This window comes from Trachypithecus francoisi, unplaced genomic scaffold (genome assembly GCF_009764315.1).
Source record: "Trachypithecus francoisi isolate TF-2019V2 unplaced genomic scaffold, Tfra_2.0 Lachesis_group18, whole genome shotgun sequence".
Classification (NCBI taxonomy): domain Eukaryota; kingdom Metazoa; phylum Chordata; class Mammalia; order Primates; family Cercopithecidae; genus Trachypithecus; species Trachypithecus francoisi.
The window spans coordinates 65820763-65840733 of record NW_022681463.1 but is presented as its reverse complement, the minus strand read 5'-3'; the positions used below and the strand labels follow the sequence as shown (position 1 = coordinate 65840733).

Sequence of the window (19971 nt, the reverse complement as noted above, 5' to 3'; positions counted from 1 at the left end):
TTTAAGTGCAGCCCTCCAAAGACCATACCTTGAATATTGTTGTCTAAGCAAAGGCTCAGTGAGAGATTCAGCTCAGCAGCAGGGCAGGATGGGGACTGGGGGCGACATTGTGCAGGATCTCCCATCACAGCACATACTTCTTCCAAGGGTCTGCCTGGGGAGGGAATGTCTAATAATTCCTAGGAAATGGCCCCAGACAGAACCAGTAGCAGCATCCCAACCTGTTCAGAAAAGAATAAAAAGCAGAGTCTTCAGTAACAGCTGGTTATAAACACATATCGATTTGCAATTAACAGATTTTAATAAATATGCTACCAACCCAACTCCAGAGATGCCTCACTGCCCCTACCTCCCCTGAGTGGTCATGCAAGTGTCAGGACTTCTGAGTTCTCACTTCCATTTCCCTCTCCACACCCTCATCCCCCAGCAGGGGGTGTCATTGTCGCCCTCATATCCAGCCCTACAGAGCCTCTGACTCTGGCCCTGTGAGGTTATCTTAAAGACTCTATCTAGGTCTAGGATTTTTATAAAATGACCATATCACTCAACAGTCCCCAAAAGTTGAGAGCAGCTCCTGGTGCCTTGGGTCGTTGACAGCACAAGGAGCTGAGACAGGGAATTAAATATTCTTAAGTAAATTGAAAAGATATTGTAAGATGAAGAGAAACCACCTTAAGCAAAAAGATCTTCATTTTCACGTTTTAACTCTGCATTTAACTTTAGCATTTAACTCCTTGTCCACACATGCACTGGGTTCGGTTCAGTTTCAGTGCACATTTAACCCACGCCCCCCTTGCTTTCCTGCTTGCAGGTGAGGGCCCTAGTGAGGGCCCTGGTGGCTGGCTGAGGGAGCAAGTTGGTGCAGCATTTGCTCAGCTTGTGCTTGTGAGCACCATGTCCTTCCAAGGCACTTGGCGGAAGAGATTCTCCTCCACAGACACGCAGATCCTGCCTTTCACCTGTGCCCATGGCCTCGTCCTTCAGGTCCCCATGATGCACCAAATGACCGAGGTCAACTACGGTGAGCTCTGCCCCTGCTGGTTTGTCTAAAGGGAGAGGAAGCCCGGGCCAGAGGGCAGGAGAGAGGAGGCCAGGTCCCTGCTCCTAAGGGATCGGGATGTGTTTCTGCAGGGTTTATCTGCTGGACTGGGCGCACATGGCAGAAGGAAAGACTAGGGTGCCCGGGGACTTGAGAGAGGAGTGTTGGACAGTGTGTTCTGACAGGACAGTGAAAAGACACAGATGTGGAAGAGAAACTCAGTTTCATGCTTGACATTTCCTTCTGCACTAGTAGAATTTGGACCAAACTGCCACCCTGGCAGGCACAATAGGCCCGGATTGAATTGGCTGTTCCTTTAAGACCGGGTACAGTAGTACCCTGTACCCTTATCCATGATTTTGCTATTTGAAGTTTCAGTTATCCGCATCAGAAAATATTAAATGGAAAATTTCACAAATAATTTTCAAGTTTTAAATTGCACACCCTTCTGAATAGTCTGGTGAAATCTCCTGATGTCCTTCTCTGTTCCACCTGAGATATGAATCATCCCTTTGTCCAGCATATCCAGGCTGTCTACCGTACACTGATTAGTCACTTAGTAGCCATCTCGGTTATCAGATCGAGAAGACGTAGTATATGCAGGGCTCATTACCATCCACAGGTTCAGGCCTCTACTGCAGTTCTTGGAGCATATCTACCAAGGATAAGGTGGCACTACTCTATGTGGTTCTGCACATGCCATCATCCCCCCCATACCTAGCCCTACAGAGCCTCTGGCTCTGGTCCTGTGAGGGTATCTTAAAGACTCTAGGTCTAGGATTTTTATAAAACGACCATATCACCCAACAGTCTTTGGCCTGAAACTGCCTCCTGAGGGTGAGGTGGATGCTCCGTTTTATTGTTTCCAGTCCTCTGAGCCAGCCTCTCTCAGGGTCTGGCACTGGTTCGTTCTCCTGGCTCCTGGGACAGAGCTGACCTCTGATCCACTGTACCCTCAGGTCAGTTCCAAGACACCGCAGGACATCAGGTGGGGGTGCTGGAGCTGCCTTACCTGGGAAGTGCAGTGAGTCTGTTCCTGGTGCTGCCCCGTGACAAAGACATCCCCCTGAGCCACAGTGAGCCACACCTCACAGCCAGCACCATCCACCTCTGGACCACCAGCCTGAGGAGAGCCAGGATGGATGTGTTCCTGCCCAGGTGAGCAGCTGAGTCCCTCTCACAGGTGCTGTGCAGCCAGCAATCAGAAGAGCGTAGATTTGCACACAGGTGGTCTGCCTCTAGGGTCTGTGCTTAGCCACTGGGATGACTTGTCTAATGTGTACCCCCAGAAGTTAGGCTAAGAGGAAGTGACCCTAGAGTTTGAGTCCATTTCAGAGCCACCACTGGCTAGCTCATGGCACAGACTGAAATAAACTAACTTCCCAGAGTCTTCCTTCCCAGGACAAGATATTCTGGCTTCACTGGGCTGGACTGGAGCCCCCCGAGGACCCCTGATCCAGCCCTAGGCCACAACCAGTTTTTGGAGAGGAAATGCTCATGGTTCCCTTGTAGGAATGTTCCCCAAATCTTATCCCATCCTAAGAGTATATAACTGTCATTTTTCCAAAACCAAAGAGATAAGATGACTTATGTAATTGAGCAAGTACAGATAAAATTCTGATGAGATGCCAAATTAAGGCATAAAAATATGAAACTTTAAGTCTCTATGCAGAAGGTTCTCATTCTCTCTAAATAGAGGTGAATTCTCCTTTAAGAAGACCCAATAGGTACAAATACAAATCAAAAAGTGAACTGGCAGCATTCTATTTTGCTTTTTCAAAACAAAATATATTAGCAAAACTCATAACTTTACAAAAAGATTCCTCTTAAGGCTTCTTTAAATGATGAGCTTCTGTGATATATTTGAAATCAGAGTACATTTATAACCATTTTTTGACCAGCATTAAGCAAGGAATGTTGTCCAGTAGCCACTAGCTGCCTTGGCCTCTCTCCACTGCCTGGGCTTCCAGTAGGCAAAGGCAAAGTCCTCGGCAGTACTCCCTCGAGGAGTTAAAAATAAATCTATGCACTAGAAGGAAAACATACAAAGAGAGACCCAGCAAGTTAAGGGCCAAGGTCTAAAGTGAGATCTGGCATAGCCCAGGGCAAAAGGTGCACTTAACTCTAAGGTAAAGTGTATCTCTCAAAACGAAATATTTGGAACCCAAACCAAAACACAAAGAATGAATATTTCAACAGATCTCTCAGGGAGGGAGCAGAAGCAACCCTAATCTTCCTATTATATTTGAGAGAAACTCAGCAAGGGAAGGAAGAGCAGCGTTCCATGTCAAAAGTAGAAAGAAAAAGGAGGCTGCTGCGGGAATTTGCCACAACCTTTTTGGGTTTAAGAGACAGACGGTGGGCCTCATCTTGGAGCAGCTCTTCCCTGGAGGAGACCCCAGGGAAATGCCCAGCTCCACTGAGAACTCTCCACTGTCCTGATTCTGCTTTTAGAAGTCTCAAACCCTCAAGCAGTGATCCTGAAAAATGCTGGCAGGCAGGCAAGGCAAGGCAAGGCAGAAATCTTAGTAACACAACTATTAGTTAGCACTTAACCTCATTCTGATAATTTTTTTTTTAAATCTCCTTAAGACTACCAAGACTGCTGTCCAAGAAGGATAGAGGTTTTTAGGAAAATTAAGTTATTTCACAAGTAAAACTAACCAAGTTTTGTTTGTTTGTTTTTAAGCTAGCTTTAAATCCTTTGGGGAACAAAACAGAAAAAGTAAAAACTGTCTTAGGTCTAGATTTAGGTATAAACTTTGGATCATGATAGACAGAAAGTCAGCTTTTAGGCAGGAATTTACCTCTCATTCTCTCAAATCACTCATTCTTCTTTTAGTATGACCTGCTCTATAGTCAGCAGGCATTTTTTGTTTAACAAGAGCAAAAAATTTTGCACACTGTGGGTAGCAATGCAAAATTGTGTGACTATGAGATGTGCTTTCAGATTACACATCACCAAGCAGTGCACTGGTAGATTCTGGATGAATTATGGGGTCTAGCTTCCAAAGTAACCTTTTATGTATAAATAAATAAAAAAGTGCATAGGGACTGTTAATCTTCATGAGGGATGCTTAGCAAACTAAAGAAATAAGCGGCCGGGCGCGGTGGCTCAAGCCTGTAATCCCAGCACTTTGGGAGGCCGAGACGGGCGGATCATGAGGTCAGGAGATCGAAACCATCCTGGCTAACACAATGAAACCCCGTCTCTACTAAAAAAAACAAACAAACAAACAAAACTAGCTGGACGAGGTGGTGGGCGCCTGTAGTCCCAGCTACTCAGGAGGCTGAGGCAGGAGAATGGCGTGAACCCGGGAGGCGGAGTTTGCAGTGAGCCGAGATCCGGCCACTGCACTCCAGCCTGGGCAACAGAGCGAGACTCCGCCTCAAAAAAAAAAAAAAAAAAAGAAATAATCAAGAAAACCAAGAATGTGTTAAGGGTTATTTATAACCACAATCATGTGATGTCCCACAAGAAAGACTAATAATGTCAAATATGTATGTAATGAATAAAACATTTGATTATTAGGTCAACATAGAAGGCTGAGCAATGTTTTGATATTAGACATAATATATATCTTCTTAAAATCCACCAGATCCCACATATTCAAAATGAGTTTTGCCTTTCCTCCCAGGAGCTGCTGATTATCATGGTGTGTGGTTTATGCTTTTCTAGGAGTGTTTCTTTTTTAAAAAATCAAGATATAATTCACATATTATAAAATTCACCCTTTGAAAGTACACAATTCAGAGGTTTTTAGTATATTCACAAAGTTGTGCAACCATCACTACTAATTCCAGAACCTTTTCATCACCTCAAAAAGAAACCCCATATCCATTAGTAGTCACTCCCAACTCCCCTCCCCACCTCCCAGCAACCTCTGATCTACTTGCTCTCAATAGATTTGCCTATTCCAGAATTTCATGTAAGTGAAATTATACAATATGTGGCTTTTTGTGTCTGGCTTATTTGCATAATATTTTCAAGGTTCATAGTAGCATGAATCAATACTATCTTCCTTTTTATGACTGAATAATATTCCATTGTATTGATATACTACATTTTGTTTACCTATTCATCAATTTATAGATATTTGGGTGCCTAGACACATTTTGGCTTGTTTTAACTTGTTGGCAACTAGAAACAATCAAGTGTACATTTTTTTGTGTATATATATTTTCAATTCTCTTGGATATACACCTAAGAATGCAATTACTAGGTCATGTGGTAACCCTACATTTTACCTTTTGAAGAACTACCAGACTGTTTTCCAAGTCACTGCACCATTTTACATTCCTACCAGCAATGTGTGTGGAAGCCAGTTTCTCCACATCCTTGTCAACACTTCTTAATGACCATCTTTTTATTTTAGCCATTTTAGTTGGTGTGAAGTAGTATCTCATTGTGCACTTCATTTGCATTTCCCTAATGACTAATGAGGTAGAGCATCTTTTCATGTACTTGGAGAAATGTCTTTTTTGTAGAAATGTCTATTTCAGATGATTTAGCCATATTTAAATTGGTTGTCTTTTTATTATTGAGTTGTAATAGTTCTTTATTCTGGATACTAGTACCTTAACAGATTTATGATTTATAAATATTTTCTGTCATTCTGTGGTTTTTCTTTTCACTTCTCAATGCTGTCCTTTGAAGCACAAAAGTTGTTAATTTGGATGAAGCTCAATTAATCTATGTTTCCTTTTGTTTCTTGTGCTTTTGATGCCATATTCTTTTGAATAGACACCATTGTCTAGTTAGGGTCACAAAAATTTAGGTTTATGTTTTTTTCTAAGAACTTTATAGGCTTAGCTCTTATATGTAGGTCTTTAATCCATTTTGAATTAATTATTGTATATCGTATGAGGTAGGGATTCAGCTTCATTCTTTTGTGTGTATCTATCCCTTTGTCCCAAAATCATTTGTTAAAATGATTTTTCTTTCCTCTACTGAATTTTCTTGGCATCTTTTTCAAAATCAATTGCCCAAAAATGTGTAAGTTTATTTCTGGACTTTCAGTTCTATCCTATAGGCATAGATGTTTGTTTGCCAGTACCACACAGTCTTCATTACTGTAGCTTTGTAGTGACTTTAGAAATCAGGAGTGTGTCTTTCAACTTTCTTCTTTTTCAAGAGTGTTTTAGCTATTCTGGGCCCCTTGCATTTTCATATAAATTTTAGGATCAGCTTGTCAATTTCTGCCAAAAAGGCAGGAAGGATTTAGACAGGGATTGTGTTGAATCTATAGATCAATTTGGCGAGTATTACTTTCTAACAATATTAAGTGTTCTGAGCCATGAACTCAGAATAGCTTTCCTTTAAGTTTTTCTTTCTTTCAACAATGTTTTGTAGTTTTCCATATGCAAGTCTTGCACTTCTTTTATTAAATTTATTCTAAGTATTTTACTCCTTTGAATTTTTACTTATTTTCAGATTGTTCTATAGTGTATACAAACACAGTTGATTTTTGTATCTTAATCTTGTATGCTGCACTTCAGTGAACTCATTTATTAGCTCTAATAGGTTTTTTTGTGTGTGTGTGTATGTGGATTCTTTAGGGTTTTCTATGTGTAGGACCAAGTCATCTGTGAATAGAGATAGATTTACTTCTTTCTCTCTAACCTGGATGCCTTCTATTTCTTTTTCTCATGTAATTGTCCTACTCACCCTCCAGTAGCATGTGAAATAGAAGGGGTCAGAGTGGACATTCTTGTCTTGTTCCTGATCTTAGGGGGAAACCTTTCAGTCTTTTACTGTAAAGTGTGATACTAGCTGTGGGGATTTTGTAGATGCCCTTCATCAATTTAAGAAAGTTACCTTCTAACCAAAGTTTGTTGTATGTTTGATGTTTGTTTTTAATCATGAAAGGGTGTTGGACTTTGTCAAATGCTTTTTCTGCATCTATTGAGATGGTGGTGTGGCTTTTGTCCTTTATTCTATTAATATGGTATATTATATTAATTGGTTTTCATATGTTGAACCCACCTTGCATTCCTGGGATAAATCCCACTTTGTCATGGTGAGATTTATATGGTGTTGGATTCAATTTGCTAGTATTTTGTTGAAGATTTTGCATCTATATTCATAAGGTATATTGGTCTGTAATTTGTCTTTCTTGTAATATCCTTGTCTGGTATTGGTGAAGGGTATTTTTTAAATCAAGTTATTTTTGTAGCATTTCTTCTGGATCTGCCTTCACAGCCATACAAAACAATCACTCTAAGCTTTTATAGTCATACCTCACTTTTACTGCTGTTTTTAGTTTACAAAAAATTTATCACCCACCATAATCACATTTAGTTTCAAATAGCCCTTAATTAACTCTTTCTCAATATAATTGAAAAATAATTTAAAAATCACAATGGTAACAGTAAGTGCATGGGCTGTGCTGGGGATTGTTCCAAGCACTTTACAAGGATTCATTCATTTAATCTTTACAACCCTACAAACACGCATTACAATTATGGTCATTTCACAAATGAGGACTGAAACAAACAGAAGTAAAGTAACTTCCTGCGGAGGTAAAGTAACTAGTTTGCAGGTAGTTACTTGATCCAGGATTCAAACTCAGACATCGGATTCCCAAGTTCATGCTCATAACCACTGTTCCAGAAACTAGAGGTTTCAAAAAGGATGTGTTTTCAGTATTTAAGAAAATTTCATAAGAGATGGCCCAAAAATTTTTTGGAGAAATGTCAGCATATTTGGAGAAAGTATATTTCTTTTTTGGAAACTATTCTGAAGATTCAAAATATACCTTTATGAGAAAGTATGATATTTTTGGTTAAAGTATGAGTCACATTGTCTTGTATAGCAATGAAGACCTTTGATATTAAATGGTCTTGTTCAATATTTTTACTCTCCTACAAGTTCTGTATTATTTATAGAAAAAGACCATCTAATTTTCACTTTGATCTTTTATATTTTCAAAGAAAAATAGTATCAGCAGCTCTTTTAAAGGATTTTTCAACAGTAAACTTTTAAATGCCTTGTTCCTGGCATTTTAAATATATGAAATATAAAATTGGTGTGCTGATTCTTTATGCTCAAAGGGTTTACTAGGAAAACCAAGGCTTTAAGTTCCATTCTTTTCCTACTGTGCTCCAAAGGCATAAACTGCACACAGCAAATATGAAAATAGATTTTATCCAGTATAAACACTCTATTAAATAAAATACTCTATTAATTGTCAATAAGGCAATTAGTCAACAGCCTCTTTTCTGCACCTACTATAAGTGAGATGCCACACGAGATGGGAAGTAGCAAAATGTAGGTGATTAGAGCATGGACTCTGCACACACACAGGCTTGATTTGAATCGAGGTCCATCACATACTCATTATGTCATCTTGGGCAAGTTTCTTAAACTCTTTAAGTCTTGATTTTCCCATCTGTAAAATGAGGATAATAATAACATAGTTATATGAAGATGAAATGAGATAATCCACATAAAGCTTTTATAGTATCTAGCATAATGTAAGCATTCATTAAATATTAATTCTTATTAAGGAATAAAAATTAATTGGAGTCTGGCACAGTGGGGCACACCTGTAGTCCCAGCTACTCGGGAAGCTAAGGCAGGTGGATCACTTGAGGCCAGAAGTTCGAGTCTAGCCTGGCAACATAGGGAGACCCCCCATCTCAAAAAAAATAAGTGTTTAAAAAATGAATTGAGATAGCCACTCTTCTCAGGTAGTTTACAATATCATAAATGACGCTAATAGGAAGCAGAATGTTCTATATATCATAAGAGCAAAACAAGGTGTTAATGGGGCTTTAAGAACCAAAGGTCACAAAATAGCTGAAGAAAAGGAGGAGGAGGTAACAACTGAAAAATGGATAACTAAAAGATAATCCAAGTCAATGGGAAGACTTAGAATGAACAGCAGGAACAAGAGTACAGAGGTGGGGAAGAGCTCTGTGTGGTCAGATTAGGGCTTATGGGAAGGCGCCATGGAAGATGAAGCTGGAAATAAATCTGGTGGAGCCAGTCTGACTTCCAAGTTAGGGACTTCGGACTTCATGTGGTGTGCATGAAAGCAAATTGAGTAAGAATTTTGAAAGTTGATGGTTTGTTTTTGCTTTTCAGGTTTAGGATCCAAAATCAATTCAACTTAAAAAGCATTTTAAATTCTTGGGGAGTCACTGATCTTTTCGATCCACTCAAAGCTAACTTAAAAGGAATTTCAGGTAAAAATGGTTCTTCTTCCAAACTTTCTAGCCTTGTGTTTGGGGCAGTTTTATCAGACTTTGATTAAGGGATTCTCGTTTCCACAGAGCCTTCAGTGGTAAACAATCAGAGTCAACATTATGTAAAAGATAAGAAAGGTGCTCTGTTTGATATAAAAATGTGTTGCTTCTACTAACAGTCAAATTTGAGTTAGATCTTGTGAGGAAGGGATGTTTCTTCAGGCCTTAATCACGGTTTTCAGATACCACCTTCACCATGGGGTCAATGTCCACAATATACAATAAAGTGACCCTCCCTCCAACCGTCATGACTAGGAGTGGATCCAAGGCATTGCTGCAGCAATAGATTCTTCATTATGACCTCCTGCTGTTCCATCAGCTTCACAGGCACCCTTTACACCCTTTTCCTCTCTCCTTCCCTATACCTTCTCTGTCCTCTTCTAATAAGCTAGTCTTGAAACCTCCCTCATCTGTCCAATTTCCTTTCTTCAAATTACCCAGGCTCTTACAACCTTGCCTTAAAATGTTCTCCTTTCCACCAACCATGTTGAATTTCTTTGCACATAGTTGAATTGCTACTACCAATCAATACATGCTATTTGCTTATGATAGGGAATTTATATCAAATATAAACAGGGAGTGAATGCCAGAACCTATGTTCTACAATCCTCTCAAGACACCATTCACTAAACTATTGCCAACTCAGAGGCTCAGGTTTGTTTCTACTCTGGATATTAAATTATCTGTGCAAAGATGATACTGTAGCTGGTATTTCCATTGGCCTTGACATTTCCCTTACCTGAAGAGCTTGAAAATCACTATTTTGAATTCTAGAACATCATAATGTGGACTTTTCTAAATTTTGGCTCAGAATCTTCCTTCTTAAGCAATCACAGGAAAATTGAGATTTTGACCCACAAGAGAAGTCTTGGTTTGGGCTTTAGATGTGACCAGATTGACAGAGTTACTTATCAAATAAAACACAGGAGTGAGAATCTATTCTAGAGAGTTTAAAATCTACCAGCTCTGTACTCATTGCCTGAACACGCGAAGAGATAAGCAAAGCAATAGTCAAGTTTGGGCATAGTGTCCACAACGATGCTGGGCACACAGTGGGATACCAAGTAAATATTGTTGACTTGGTCAAATGACTCAAACAGAAACTTTCCTTATTGACACATGCATAATCTGACATTTCAGGGAAAGGAGGAATACTGAAGAGAAAAGATCAGAGGGCAAGGAAAGAGCAAGGGATGAAGAACTTAAGAGAATTCTATGTTTGATAATGTGCAAAATCTAACCAGTGTCTTCTTGCAACTCCAGAGCTCAGCCATGGCATCCCTGTTGTTGGTGGTGATTTTGAAAATCAGAGTTCAAAACTTTAAGACCATTCTTGACCTTTCCTTCTACATCACTATATTCAACGAATCACTAGGGCTTACTGACTGTCCCTTCCTAACTCCTAAAGCTCTCCCTTTTATGTCCTAAAAGTATATTCTAATGTGCCACCAACCCTGTGTTCTCAAACAGGACTGATCTTAACACACATCATGTAGCTCCCCTATTGGTGAAGACTTCCAAGGTCCACAAACTCCTCTGGCAAGATCTAATAAGTAACCTGGTTTTAAAAGTACCTTTTGATACCAAACCTCTTTTTTTTTTTATGCAATTCAAATCTACTTATATTTGCTCAAACCAGCAGAAAGGTAGGCAGGCAGATCTGGCTTATTTAATAATTGTCAAGCAATTATCATGTGCCAAGCGTGAAGCTTGCATTCACATTTCCTACTGACAAAACATGCCAGCCTGGTAATTTTCTCTTGTGAAGTTTTGTTCCTCTAAAGCAGGGTCAGCAAACAATGGCCTACTACCTACTTTTCTAAAGTTTAATTAAAACATAGCCACTCTCATTCATTCATAAATCATCTATGGCTGCTTTCCTGCTACAACAGCAAAATTGAGTAGTTGAGACAGACACCATATGGCCTGCAGTGGCTAAAATATTTAATATCTGGCCCTTTATAGAAAAAGATTGCCAACCAAAGTATTGCTTCTTAATGTCCTTCTTTAAACATAATCAAGAGACTAACCACTTCTCTGCCCAAATTGGCTTTCATCTTAATATTCTAGAGACAGGGCCACCAAATCTCTCCAAGAAATAGTTTCCTCATTCTTAAAACGGGGGTAGCTACCACTCACCACACACCTTAATTGTAGAAACAAAATCATTTACATAAAGTATGGCATCAGCAGAGAACTTGCTGGAGAGTAAGTGATCAGAAAATGCAGGCCTCTCTTCTTCCAGTTTACAAGGGATTACCAAGCAGTTTTGTACTATTGATGGAACTGCAACAACCACAGCAGACATTTGGCCTTTCGGTCCCAGAATCATTTTACTCAAGTTCTCTTTCCCCATTTACAAGTCACTCATCTCTTCCTTCTTGGCATCAAATATTCTTTTTGCTGCCTGAAGGACTCATTAAATATTATTTCAAGGCCCAACTGAAACCAGAATGTAATTTCCTCCCAGTCTCCTTGATACTAGATGTTATGCAGCTTTTAAGAGTAATTCTCGTTTCACTCACACTGAAGATGCCAGCTAAAGATACTCTCCTTTAGCAATCCCACTGGCTTTAGGATCAGCAGGCTTTGATATAGACCCATGCCTCCTAGTCCACAAAATACTCCTTGTGCACAAACTTGAAACTCTGAAGAAACTGTCTTCTTCTTGGCTTTTGTAAGTAGGTAGTTTTCAGTCTCTGCCCGGTAAGAAGTACAAGTTCTCTGTTTCTATGACTTAAATGAACAAACCACCAGAGTTGTTTGGTTGAGTATGGAAGTTACGTATAAGTTAACTCATGCCACACCAGATGTCTGGTCAGAATTGCAATAGAAAGAGGTGCGGAGTGGGCTAGAGGAGACAAATGGAGAAAGCAACTAACCATAGCCTAATTTCAAAGGCCATTTCAGATTCTTCTTAGCACTCTTTCTCTCTATCCTGGGCCGGATACTATGTCTCTCTCTCTCTCTCTCCCCAACACTTAGTGTTAGCAACTAAGTGACAAGATGAAAAAGATAAACTAGAAACAAGTTCTGGCAATAACGTTTTAAAAGCCACTAACTCTGCCTACAGAAAATAATAATTGTAAAGACAAAAGAAACAGCAAATGATATGTTTATCCTGATTTATGAGAAGCTGAGGATTAAATGTAGGGACACAATGTTTATACAACATCATGTTACGAAGTATGACCTTCATAACATGGTCATACTTTTTAAGTATGACCTGCCACACCTTTTAAACTTTTGAGTATGACCAGCCACACACAAAGAATAATGGTCTCCACCAACAAAGCACTGAAACAATCATTTGGCTGAGACTTGCAGATGACCCATCCTATGCCGTGCCTTTATGGTTCTACAAACACCAATCGGCATTTCCTTACAAGTTTAACAAGGTTAAAGAACATTAAGGCCATTTGTATAGTGGTAAGGAGTGTCTATTACTAATTCATCCAGCATTTACTAAACACATTTATGTACCAAGTATTCTTAATGTAAGTTGGGCAAAGAAATATTTAAAATGATTAAGACATCATTTACACTTTCTAGGAGTTAATAGTCTAAAAAGGAAGATAAACACCCTAGAAGATGTTACGGAAGAAGAGTGGAGAGTATGCCAGGAGGGAGGGTAGGAAGAGTATCACCCCTTTGCTTTGTATACAGAATGTATTGTAGGAGCAAGCGGGTTTATGGTGGGCTACAGTTTCCCAAAGTATGTTCCCAAAATGCTAATCCTGTAAATCTGGGACAGAGAATGGTGTGGGTGGTTCCATGGTTTAACACCACATATTTTAATTGTCCTGTAGAGATTCACTATAAAAGTTAGCAGATTAGCAGCTCTAAGAAGTCCCCTACTGAAAACATGAGTGCAAAACTGTTTAGTATCTCCCACATATAATTAATCATGGAACCCTTTTATAGAATGCCACCTGTAAACAATCTTGAGAACAACTTTTGGGAAAATAGGGTGTATGCCCCTCAACGGCATTAAGCAGCTGTCAACACTTCAGGGGAGTAGAAAAAGACCAGGAGAATCCCTTTGTGCTTGACTTCTTCTAGGTTCATTAGTTTTGAAATATTTCAAAAGGTACTCAATAAAAAATAATAGGAATCTGTAATACAAGATCAAGCAGGAGGAAAAATGCAAAACCACAGATGACTCCCAAATTCTCATTTTTATCACATATGTTGGTCTTTTGAAATGTCAACTCTTACCAGAGATAATATTTAAAAGATGCTGATGCTGGGGCATGGCATGCATAGGCTATGGACCTTGGTTTATGGCTGTGCAAACATATGTCAATTATTGGACCACTCTTATAGTCTGATGGAGAGAAACTATTTAAATGAAACTCTTTAGTTGCAGTTTCAAAATACTGAAAGAGCCTGGACCATCTAACCAGACTCATCCACATCAACTGGTCCCATTTCTCACACTGCCAAGGTGCCCAGACTAACACAGACACATGTTAGCTGATAAGGGGTTTCGTAGTGAATCTCTGCTTATTTCACCAACATTCATTTAAAATGTTCAGACTCCATCCTATATGGTAATGAAGTCATGGAAATTAGTAAAACCCTCTCATGACTCTCATAAAATAACCATTCTTTAACCCTAAAGCTCTCTTTGTAACTTTGGCACTGCATTTCAGGTTGCTTAATTAGCTAGTAAGAGGGGATAATTATTAATGATAGTGAAATTTGTTTCTTAAAGACCCTACAGAAAAATACCAACTGCTAAAATAAATCAAATTCTTTGCTGGTTTTAGGACAAGTGACACTAGTGAATGTTTCTATTGATTTTTACTTCCTCTGGCCCTTCCTGTCCCCTTCACTGATGCTGGAAAATAACTGTTCCTTACAGTGAATATAGCCAACTCACAACATTCTGTGCACACCTTACTTACAAGATGGATGGAATGCCGCATATTCTTTATTTTGGTCTGGTTTTATTCTCTCATGGCATTCATGGGCTATCTCCTGTATGTGTGTGACAAACAAAGCAATTTAAGCATTAGTCTAAGATGAAACAAAGCTCCCTCACATAGGTGTTCATCAAACTGATTGTTTTAATATTCATGCCACAGATACCTCTCAGTGGCATGTTGGAGTTGACTAGCATACACTTTCTGAAAGGTGGGAATGTTTGAGTGGAGTGGAGAGATGGGATGGGAGTGGGCTTTCAATCAGAATATTCTCAACTCTGCTTTTCAAGTGTGTGATCTCAGATGAGTTAACAGCTCACTCTAAAATGAAAGGATTGGACTGAATGATTTCTTAAGTTTCTTCTGGTTCTAAATCTTTCATTTTTTACTGTGTCATCAAGTATCCTTTCATCTTTAGAGCTGTTTAAAAATGGTTAATGATTAGCTTACAAAAATCAGCCAATTCCTCTAAATTATCACTTAGTCCTATTTGCTAAACTTATAATCTGTGAAACTTAGCACATAGAACATTTATACTAACCGCTCTGCTTTGTAGATTCTAGCCCATGAGGCATATTAATTGCATAACTGATACACCTAAGTATACAGAATGCAGTCATGCAACACTAGACACATTCATATTACTCTGAATTGTGCCTCAATAAAGCCTGTAATAAAATCCTGTGACTTTGTCATTTAAAAGTGGCTCTTAAAATGCAGTCCAAAAAGACATTCAAGGGAAATGATCTCTGAAGCTTGGTGAAAATGATTCCCGGGCTACAGAATCTGCATTTTAACACATAGCCGGGTGATTCTTACGACTACTGAAGTTTTGGAAATACTGGCTGAAGGAGGGATTGTAGTATTAACTAGAAATCATTTCTGAAAATGAACCACCGAAAAAAATGGGGCAGTGCTCTGAATACTATTTTGGGAGAGATTACATATATTTAACAAATTAAAAGTTTTGAAAGTTTGGTAACATATTGAACCTTAAGAATTTTCCAAACAGCTACCTGAGCCTCCAGTAAAAACAAAAACAAGAATTTTCCACTCTTTCCCTAGCTACACAGTAACCAGCATTGGATACTATAAATTTTGTAAGTACATTTTTAAAGAATGTGTTCTAAATGTGTTAGAAAAATGTTAATGAGCAACTCACATTTTTATCATTTTCTGGGGTTAGGCCAAGATGGCTTTTACGTTTCTGAAGCAATCCACAAGGCCAAGATTGAAGTTCTGGAGGAAGGCACCAAGGCATCTGGAGCCACAGGTATGTTCAAACAGAGAATACCCAGTCACACGGCTCACCCATATCTACCTTTCTTAAATTTACCTAGTTGAATCTTCATACTTCTGAATCTTTCCATAACCCCCAAGTTCAGGTGTGGTATAGCATTTTTTAAAAAGGAACACTAAAGAAAACAAAAAGATTTTGAAAAATGGGGAAGAGGAGATATCCATCCTATAAAAATCATTCTGAAAGTTACCTTCAATAAGGTATTTATTCCATAGAATGTGTTCAAAACAGGAGACAGGATTTGCTAGATGGCATCTTTTAATTTTCCCATTTGCACCCCCATCACAACAGTAAACAATGAAATGCCATTAGGATGCTTTGATTTCTTTAAAAAAATGGGATATAACTTACTTCATAACCAATAGTTATTTTCTTAAAAATGCACAGAAAATGCAATGGGATTCTTTTTTCTTTCCTGCAGCTCTGTTGTTATTGAAAAGGTCTCGGATTCCTACTTTTAAAGCAGATCGGCCATTCATCTATTTCCTGAGAGAACCTAACACAGGTATTACAGTGTTTTTTGACAGGATTCAGATAAATTATGTATCAGTGTCTCTCTAGCAACAAGGGCTCATTTGTCCACTATCCCCTCAAAAATAAGCATTCTTTCTAGCTGTTTTTATGGTGCTTCAGAAGCTTCCCAGTTGCTGTCTTGTATCCTAAGAAAGGGAACTATTTCATAAGTACAAAGAAACTTATCCTCCATGTTTTTTACCTTCTCATTTTCTCAGCTCATATATAGTTAATGTAGATTTTTAAAAAATGCTATAGATTTCTACTTCTGAAGATACTTGGAAAAATTATGAAAGCAAAATAAATTATAAATCTTTCCCTTTTTTTCCCTTTGTCCCCTAGCTTTCTTATCATTTTAGAGTTTTTTTTCAGGTCACTAGAGTATACCAGAGTAGTCCTCTTGTGATCCTAGTATTCTAATGAATGCACCTGGATTTCTATACCGTTCTGTTGATCTTTCTCAAAAATCAAATGTTTGCCCTAGTACTTTTAAGTCCTACTACATAACCTTATGGTAATCCAAAGATAGTGTGGTACCGGCAAAGCCTCAGTACATCAGAAGGACACACAAATATCCTTAGGCTTCGACAACATTGAACAAAGTCTTTAGATTATTTCTCTTAATGTTCTTCCTCCCCCACTCACAATTACTTAGCCTAGGAAGGAAAAGAGATTCTCAGTTAAGAGTTGTTGGCAAGTCTAAACAGTGTATTAAAAAGAAATAGGATAGAACAAGACTAATAAAATCAAGCAAAGGTGGATCTACTTTAACTAAACATCAAGCATTACTTTTATTTATGGAGAAAAAATGTCAGAAGTTAGGATAATGAAAATTATGCATAGTTTTACATAAATTGTTAAGGAAATACTGTCAACATCATTTTATCTGAGAATCATTTGCATCCTGCTGTACCTCGTGCTAGAAATCAAAGGAACATTTTTGTGACGAGAAAGATATAAACCATTCACTAGAAGATAATCTATTTGGGATTATTTGGGGAGAAAAAGTCCATCAACAGAATATGTCTTCCTAGTATTTCACCATGATCATCCCAACCCCATAATGATTAGATGAAAATATCACTTATCACCCAGAACAGGCAGCAGAGAACCTTCTCTCAGAAAGGACACATCAAAAAAATGAAAGATCAAAAAAAGGACAGGTTCTACTCCCTAAAGAAACAAAGAGACAGGACTACATTTGAACGGAAAGGTCATTGCCAAAAGCCAATAGCCAATAGCCAATAAAGGTTGATAGGTAAAAGAGAGATTCTGATTTTGGAATTCAAGTGCATAAAAATGATGTAAAATCCTTAAACAAGGAAAAGACACACCACTATTTCAATGGTAGGCGTTTTCAGAACTGCCTCAGTAATCAGAATGAAAATATAAGGATAATCCAAAACCAGTTCCACAATCCACCGGAATTCTAATAGTCCTTGTGACTTTATTTACCTCTATCTGGGAGGCATTAGCTCACATCACACAACACAGTGGCTGCTTTTCTGGTGATGGTTATGGAGGAGTTTAGAAATGAGTCTCAGCCTTCATTATTCCAAACTGACATATCTTACTAAGAGCAACTAATGAATCAATCAGCAAATGGGAAACATGGGAGAATTTTTTAAAAAAGATTTGAAAACCTCAAGATTAAACTTTCCAAGAATATCATTTGTCGAGCCATAAGTCATTCAGTGACATAAAGGGCCTAAAAGACATGATGTTCCCCCTAGATGTAATCCCCTTCCAACAGTAATTCTACAATAATATACCCATAGTTTTTTGTTTTTTTGTTTTTAAATGAAAAAAGCCTGAGGGAGATGGGATATTAACCTTTGGTTCTAATAGGTTTCAAACTCTCCTGACTAGGTTTTAGGATGAGGTGAGAACAGTGGCAGAGAGATAAAGGACAAAAAGAAGAGATGAACAAAACTGCTACTTTTCACCTCTCTCCAGGGTTCATTCAGAAAAATATATTAAAGGTCATGAGCAATCTGTGAAAAAGAAAATAAAACTTTCTGATAAGGAAAGCTGCTAAATACTGGGATAGGCTGAATCTCTTCCCTAGATACTCTTGTTAAGTATGAATTTTTATCTGAATGACTTCTAATCCCTCCTACTAATCCCAGAATCTAAATACATATAATTTAGGAACAGACAATATATTCTGGATTTTGTGCAACTCTCATTGAATTTAGCAATGTGACTACAGGCAATTACCTTAACAATTCCACCCAGTAATTGTTATCTTGCATTACTTAAAAGTATTTGTATAGAAGTAAACAAAGCTTAAAGAACTGCATATGAAAATACTATATAATATTAAATTCTTTTTCTTGACAGGGTTTGTCTTCAGTATCGGGAGAGTTTCAAATCCCCTAGACTAAATGCATGTTCTCCACTTTCATCGATGCTTTTCTTCATAAAGTTATAATTTTGCTATACCCTTGAAATTTAAAAAATGTTCTGATAAAGTGTAAAAAGCTAAGGGTATGTGGTTTTCAATATCATAAACCTAAAAATACTTCAATTTTTAAATTTTATAAGTTTATTTTGCCTACTCTTAATCCAAATCTATTTTGACCTTCTTTTCTACTGGTTACCCCCAAACCACTAAAAGGCACAGCAGTGATCTATGAATGGTGAGTGAGTCAGGCCGTAAGATCGCTTCCTCAGTAAGGATATTCTAGGCCATGTTGAATTGAGGGTGGAGAATGAATACTGTGGTTTTCCTTATCCTGTGAAACTCTGGGGGGGATGCAAAATGAGGAAAGTCATCTTAAAGGTGTTTCCTTTACATTTACCTTATAAGTAAAACAGAGTTTAAGTGTGAGAACAGCAGAGCAGAACAAAGAGGCCTCCAATTTGTTGTGGGCTTTTGCAAGCATGGCATAAAGCTGCTAAAGGCTAGATATTTCAGAGTATGTAGCGCACTCCAAACCTACCACTCCCTAACAGCTTCAACTTTGTGCCACCCACAATCCTAGTGAGAAAGGAAAAGGTGTTGAAGGAAACCAATAATATCCAAAGTTGTCTGCTTTTTAAATAGCTTTTAAAGTATCTATCTGCCCCAGACAAAGTCATTCCCATAATCTAGGCAGAAATGGGAGTATGTTGGCATGGCCAACAAAAACTACAAACATATAGTAAAAAGGCAATGCAGATTACGTAACATGTAATTACAGTTAGGCTTAACAAACATGAACTTCAAGTGGTGTATTTTTCCAATGCTAAAAAGCAAGGCCTTTAAAACTCCATTATCTTAGGACGTTTTTAAATGATTACTTTAAATGTGATTATTTCCTAAACCACACAAGAGTAAAATAGAGCATTTATTGATGGAATAACAAAAGTGCTTTTCTTAAATATTCTTCAAAATACATTTGTACAACTTACAATAATATATCCAAAATAACTGTATATACAAAACATTACCTAGTTTTAATGTATGTGCTTTTTTCCCCAAAAATTACAAAGTAACTTCTTTTTAATTTTTTTTGGCAAAGTTCAACCTTAACAGAGGTGACAATTTTAAAGGTTGGTTTAAGAAAATAGAACCTGAGGGAAATTGACACGCAAGAGTCAATGACAAGCAAGAGATTTGGAGGAATATTTTTAGTTTGTTAAATAAAAATGTTTTTTAGAGTGATACTTTTCACATTACAAAAATAAACCAAAATGAAGAAAAGGTCACTGTAAAATGATGGAAAAAGGATCTGTAATTTGCTTTTAGTATTTCAAATAGCCAACAATGCATGTCAGAAAATGAATGCAAGATCACAACAGTCTTGTATTTACTTTGTATTTGAAGAAGATAGTGAAATAAGTGGCCACATTCTATTTTCTTTTAATTGCTATTAATATGGTTGATCTGATTGGCTCTTCGATGAATTTCATCCAAGAAGTTCTCCAGTTGTTCTATTAGCATTCGTTTTTTAAAC

At 37.9% G+C, this 19971-nt stretch overlaps 2 protein-coding genes across 6 annotated transcripts in view; one reads left to right on the top strand and one right to left on the bottom strand.

The window, feature by feature from the left end:
* SERPINE3 (serpin family E member 3) overlaps positions 1–17653 on the top strand; it is a 23921-nt gene extending 6268 nt beyond the window's left edge. Inside the window, 6 exon segments of the mRNA XM_033177657.1 lie at positions 812–1021; positions 1999–2197; positions 9129–9229; positions 15404–15490; positions 15939–16054; positions 16056–17653. Of these exon segments, the coding sequence (XP_033033548.1) occupies positions 812–1021; positions 1999–2197; positions 9129–9229; positions 15404–15490; positions 15939–16054; positions 16056–16130 (788 nt within the window). The 3' untranslated portion in view covers positions 16131–17653.
* Positions 1–19971, bottom strand: part of INTS6 (integrator complex subunit 6) — a 110646-nt gene that overhangs the window by 1881 nt on the left and 88794 nt on the right. For 3 of the 5 annotated variants that reach the window (XM_033177651.1, XM_033177653.1, XM_033177656.1), the window contains one exon: positions 16792–19971. In XM_033177651.1, the coding sequence (XP_033033542.1) occupies positions 19878–19971 (94 nt within the window). In that variant the 3' untranslated portion in view covers positions 16792–19877. Of the gene's footprint in view, positions 1–28; positions 222–7946; positions 8431–16791 lie in introns of those variants that run through there. The other 2 variants (XR_004429054.1, XM_033177652.1) reach the window with 2 other exon arrangements.